Below are 6,276 nucleotides of genomic sequence, written 5' to 3' on the forward strand. Positions count from 1 at the left end.
CTGCTTACATTTTGTCCTTTCCTTGATGAAGGCTTAAACCCAAAATGTTGGTTATGTATCTATATTTTTGCTATATAAAGTATACTGTTTGACTTCCAGAATTGTGTTTTTACTTCAAAAGTCTGCAGACTTTTGTGTTTCACTCCAGTTGTTCTGAATGTCTGTTTTATTTGGTTTTTGTTTTAGGAAGGTGCGAAGTTACCAAATGGTGCATATGAAGGCAGCGGGCTAATCAAGTCGTCCGGAAAACTGATGCTGCTCCAGAAAATGTTAAGAAAGCTGAAGGAGCAAGGGCACAGGGTGCTGATATTCTCCCAGGTAAGCAGCTCCTTGCTTCCAGTGCCATAGTGTGCAGATGTTTACCAAGATGATCTGCAATCTCTGAATCTCCAGTTTTCCAAATTAAATTTAGACATACAACATGGTAAGAGGCCGTTTCGGCCCACAAGTCCATGCCATCCAATTTGCCCTCAATTGACCTATACCCCCCCAGTATGTTTCAAACGGTGGCAGTAAGCTGGAGCCCCCAGGGAAAACCCACATAGACACGGGGAATGTACAAACTCCTTACAGCGTGGGGTTTGAACCACAGTCCCAATCGCTGATGCTATAAAAAGCATTGCACTGCTACATTAAGTGTCCTAGTTCTTCAAAGAGACTGCAGGGTCTAGTTAAACAAGAAAATTTGCAAATGCTAGGGTCTAATGCAGTGGACAAAAATGATGGAGAAATTCAGCAGGTCACGCAGCATCCAAAGTAAATAAAAGGCAGTAGACTGTTTGGGCCTGGGCCCTCCATTGGATTTGCTGCAATTTTGGAAATTCAGTACGTTCGATGGGCCCTTCCAGCCTACGAACTCACACCGCCCAATCATACCCATGTGACCAATCAACCGACTTAACCCAACGCATCTTTGGAACTTGGGTGGAAACCCACGTGGACATGAGAACAAACAAACTCCTTTTGGACAGTGGCAGATTCAAACCCAGGTTGCTGCCACTGTAATGTATTATATCACATCTGTGTATTGCCCAGGAAGGTCTAAATGCATTGATAAATTGAGGATTTAATGACCAAGTGGACTGAGGGCTTCAGGAAGACTAAGGTTGATCACTCTCCTTTACACAAAAATGGCTGTGTCGTGGTGGAAGTGGAGAGCAAAAAGTTCTTTGGTGTGCATATAGAAGATGACCTATCTTGGACCAGTAGCACTTCCTCATTAGTCAGGAAGATGGAGCAGCGTCTACATTTTCTCAGGAGGTTGTCGAGATACAAAAGCCAATATCCATCAATCTTTTTGAATTATGATTTACACTATGTGCATCAATGCTTCATTTATAAGATGTAGTATAGGTAATGATGTATATACATGAGTTATGTTCCCAGGATTAACATAACTCGTGTATATTAGCGATTATATTAAGGACAGGAAAAGGCTATGAGAGTTGTGAACTCAGCCAGCTCCTTTATGGGCAGTTACAAAAGGAGGTGTCTTCAGAAAGCAGCCTCTATGCTCAAGGACCCTCACCACCCTGGCCATGCCCTCTTCACACTGCTACCATCAGGAAGGAGGTACAGGAGCCTGAAGGTGAACACTCAGTGGCACAAAAACAGCTTCTTCCCCTCTGCCATCAGATGTCTGAATGGACAATGAACTGCAGACACTACCTCACTTTTCTTTTTATTAAAAAATGCAATTTTGCACCTGTAATGCTCCCACAAAACAATAAATTTTATGAAAATATACTTGGATTCTGACGTGCTTGAATGCATTCCCTTGTTAGATACAAAATAACAGGCTTAGTCCTTTAAAATTGAGCTGCATAGAAATTTCTCAGAGCAGAGTCTCTGGAATTCTCCCTGAGGGTGGTGGAGTCAAGGAAATGCCCTCCCTTCATCCATCTACTAGAGCCCTTATAAGTTTCAATGAATTTGCCTGTATTCTGATCTCCAGAGAAATCTGGATCAATCTGCTCAGCAACTTGTATTGTGCTGTTTAATGAATCTTTGCTGCTCTCCCTCAAGGGTTTGTATTCTTTTAGATAAAGAGACCCACAGTTTTTACATTACTGATCGAGGCCCCATACTTCCTCTTGTGAGTGAAGTCTAACTTGCCATTTACTGCACCTGCATGTCAACATTCAGTGACTTGGATGCATAGGTCCTCATGAGCAGATTTCAAATGGTGAGAAATTAGGTCATGATCTGCTTTGTGCGTTGAAGTAGGGGATTCTGTATTTTTCTACCTTGCATTTCTTACTGATTCTCTTGGTCCAACAACAGTCTTAATCACAATCTCATATATCATCACCATCAAACTTAGAAATGGGAAAATAAGCAGGGAAATGAAATTGATCCACATGTTAATACTGTACTGTTGTGTAAATGTTTATGCTGATTGTGGACAACCTGTGCTCTTTACAAGATTTTTTTGTAATTGCCTTGTTTGGGATGCTTCCACAAGTCGCTAAGCAGCATTCTCCTTTTTTGCAGATGACCAAAATGTTGGACTTGCTGGAAGACTTCCTGGACTTCGAGGGCTACAAGTATGAAAGGATCGACGGGAGTGTGACTGGTGGAATGAGACAGGAAGCCATTGATCGATTCAATGGTAAATGCTTCTGCTTTTGAGGAAGGATTCCTGTCATTTGCATCCTCTGGTTTCTCTTAACCTTTGTTCTAATTTTCCATTCTCAGCACCAGGCGCTATACAGTTTTGCTTCTTGCTGTCGACTAGAGCTGGGGGCCTTGGCATTAACTTGGCCACGGCAGACACGGTTATCATCTTCGACTCGGACTGGAACCCCCACAACGATATCCAGGTATGGTATGGCACCATCCATTGGCATCTTGTTGGCAGTTCTGCTAAATTAGCCAGGTTAGATTTATGAACATGCTTTTAACTATTAAGACTTAGCAGCTTAATTAGCGCGATTCTCTTGACCGTTTACCATGCCAGTGACCCAGGTTTGAATCTACTGCTGACTTGAAGGTACGTGGGTTTTTCCTGGTGCTCTGGTTTCCTCCCAGCCTCCAAAGATTAACTGCGTATAATTGGGCAACTTGGGTTTCAATGGCCGGAAACTGTTGTGTTATTTAAAAAAAAATCACATGCACGCATTGCCAACATTGTTAACATGTGGGCCAAACTACCTTATCAGGTATCTCATATGCCACCATTACTATCTTGTCTATTTGAGCTATCAACTTTAGGGGTCCTTTGGTCTATGTCTCTGTTTCTCAGGACCCCTTTCAGCCAATTAATGATAACTTTTTAAAGATTGTTAATGGTACATCATGGTCGAAGGGCCCCCTTCCAGCCCATGAACCCCATGCTGCCCAATTAACTCTGTATATTTTGGATGGTGGAAGGAAAAGGGAGCACTTGGAGGAAATCCATACAGACAGAGCCAGTTTTGAATCCTGGTCGCTGAGCTGTCATCCTGTTGACCTCCCCCTGCTGCCCTGAATTAGACCTTTCAATAGCTTGCATTTTTTCTGGTATTAAATTCCATCTGACATTGCTTGCCCAACATTCCAGTTGGTGAATATTGTCTTGAGCCCGAAGGCCATCCTCCTTGCTTTCAACGTCCAAAGAGAGAGCTTTCTCATTTCAAGTTGATGCCCTTTGTTGGGCTGTGACATGATTACTCTTTCTGCTTTTCCCCTTCTGACTACCCTCTATAAGTTGTGAAAGTTACATGGTTGAGATCAAAAGATTTCTGTAAATGAGATCCAGCTGAACCACAGTTAAGTAGGAGTCCAGGGATGAAGGCTTTCCAGTCTCCTTGTAATGAGGTTTAATTGATGCTGTCATTCTGGCCAGAGCCCTGAATTTGATGCTCCATGTTCTGGTCTGACTGGTGGTGAGAGGAGCCCTCCTGGTCAAATCCTTCCTTTACAACTGGAAAGTCACCCACAATGCATATGTCTGAGAATACTGTGGTGGAGTGGAGACAGTCACCCACCTTTTTGCAGAATGAAGATTTGCAGAGAGTGTGCAGAAGAATGGAAGGGTCCTTGTCATAGTTCATCCTCAGCAGCAGTGTGACAAGAGGACTCTGATTTATGTGCTGTTTCCAGGGAACATCCAGAACTGCTGGAAGACCATCAACTCCGTGAAAGACGTGCTTTGGTCGGCACACGGAGATGTCAGTGAGAGAATGCTGCTAGCTGACACGTTACAACCTGCAGGAATACATGCTGATGCTTGGCACAGCCACACAAGGGCACAAGGACTATGAGGAAGGATACAGTCTAGAATCCCTCTGTTACCAGACATTGTTGGGGCTGACCGAGGGGAAACCCTTCAAACATCAGAGGGGAGAGTTATGATAGGGTGCCATAATATGTAAATAGAGTATGTAACAATGTACAGTGATGGGAATGTATGCACATAACACTTGGGGTTCAAAGAGACTGAACGTTTTTTAAACAATTTATTTTAAGTGCTTTTTGCTTTGCAGGCTTTCAGCCGAGCTCACCGCATTGGCCAGGCAAACAAAGTGATGATCTATCGGTTTGTCACTCGAGCGTCCGTTGAGGAGAGGATAACGCAAGTGGCCAAGAGGAAGATGATGCTTACTCACCTCGTGGTCCGGCCTGGTCTTGGCTCCAAGACTGGGAGCATGAGCAAACAGGAGCTGGATGACATCCTCAAGTTCGGCACAGAGGAACTCTTTAAGGGTGACATTGAAGGTAAGATATCAACACTTGAGAGAAGTAGAGGATAAAGAGGAGCTGTTTTGATACTAAGGAAAGTGCTGATTTTCTTAGGCAAAGGATTCGGAATTAGATTTGTATGGTACATTTAAAGCACGTATGGTTTCCACATTCCACTGGAAGGATTGTCAAGGAGAATGTGGAAGATAATACGATTATAACAAGCTGAAACTGGGGTAAGAAAGAACCCTAAGGGATTTCAGTAGCAATATTTAAACTTAAGGACTTGATAAACTAAACTTAAAGTTTAAAATTAAAAACAATATCTTATCAGCCATTTTCCATTTGTCTTCATCAAGGATCCCAACCAGAAATGTTGACTGGCCATTTCTACCCATGGGTGCTGTCTGACATGCTGAGTTCCTCCAGCTATTCTTTGCCTGAGAGCGTTCTTTCCACGTGAGGAAATTGTGTGAAACCTTGTGGTCCAAAATATAAATTGTTTAACCCTTTGGACTCTGGCCATTTTTAACCTTGTGTCATATACTCCAGACTGGATCCATGGGTAAATCTTGACAGTATTAAAGTACATTATGTAATTAGGTATAAAACCAGTCCCAGAAAACTGGGACACGGAGTATATGTGGTCGTTGGTAGTCCTGAAAAACCAGGGCATGGAGTCCAAAGCGTTAACGTAACCAGCAGGGAATTCAGAAGGATCATTTTTATTTTAATCCAGAGTGATAACTTCCATGAGGTAATTGAGGTAAGTCTTGCAGATTCCATTCAGGGAAGACACTTGAAGAAGGAATTGGAAACTTGTATTGATGGGATGAGGTAACTTTGGCATCAGAAGCTTTGTGCAGGGTGCAGAAGAGCTGCAGGCCATTTGTCTTGTCGTCTGTCTATGCATCTAGATTAACTGAACAGTAAGAAACATCAGACGATTGGAGAGAAAGGTGATATGCGTCAAGGCTATTCGAGCAATTGAATGCTTATTTTGTGTAACTTGTAGGCATAATCACAAAATTTGGAATCCGTTCATCTTGCCATTCAGCGACTTAAGTCTAGGTGAGTGAGAGAAAGTTATTTCCGTTTCCATGGAAACTTTTATGCTTTGTGAGCATTTGGGAGCTTGTGGAGTATAGGAAATGCAGCAAGTATAATGTGTGGAGCAAGCTGTGATCATGACTGATGCACCTGTTATATTGACTCCACTTGAGTGCAGCACATTCTTCGTACTGGTCTGGAATTGTGGATTTGGATTTGACCCCATGGTAATTTGACCACTGCATTAATGCAGCCAATCTGCGACAGTCTGCTTTTAGGGATCAAACTTCGAGTCCTCTATTTGCAAAATGTGGGTGTTGTATTCATTGTCCTGGACTAGTTACTCATTCCATGAAGTAGTAGAGATACTTTGTTGATAGTTTAATAGTTTTAGATTTAGCCTAAGTTTCACTTGTGAAGGCCATTAATGAACTAGCATGAATTTTTAATCACAATCTTCAGTTTTGTAGTTGCCAACTCCTTGATCCAAAATTGATTTTGCTATCTGTTGTAATATTGTGCCTCTGGACCAACAGTCCAAATGTATTGATGGTGGTTGAGTAA

At 42.4% G+C, this 6,276-nt stretch overlaps 1 protein-coding gene across 1 annotated transcript in view; it reads left to right on the forward strand.

The window, feature by feature from the left end:
- LOC138750996 (chromodomain-helicase-DNA-binding protein 3-like) overlaps positions 1 to 4,733 on the forward strand; it is a gene marked incomplete at its 5' end in the record, with an annotated part of 45,141 nt that extends 40,408 nt beyond the window's left edge. The window contains 4 exons of the mRNA XM_069913089.1: positions 187 to 318; positions 2,494 to 2,611; positions 2,698 to 2,822; positions 4,467 to 4,733. Coding sequence (XP_069769190.1) covers positions 187 to 318; positions 2,494 to 2,611; positions 2,698 to 2,822; positions 4,467 to 4,733 — 642 coding nt within the window. The remainder of the gene's footprint in view (positions 1 to 186; positions 319 to 2,493; positions 2,612 to 2,697; positions 2,823 to 4,466) is intronic.
- Positions 4,734 to 6,276: the final 1,543 nt, after the last annotated feature.

This window comes from Narcine bancroftii, unplaced genomic scaffold, assembly GCF_036971445.1.
Source record: "Narcine bancroftii isolate sNarBan1 unplaced genomic scaffold, sNarBan1.hap1 Scaffold_564, whole genome shotgun sequence".
Taxonomy (NCBI): Eukaryota; Metazoa; Chordata; class Chondrichthyes; order Torpediniformes; family Narcinidae; genus Narcine; species Narcine bancroftii.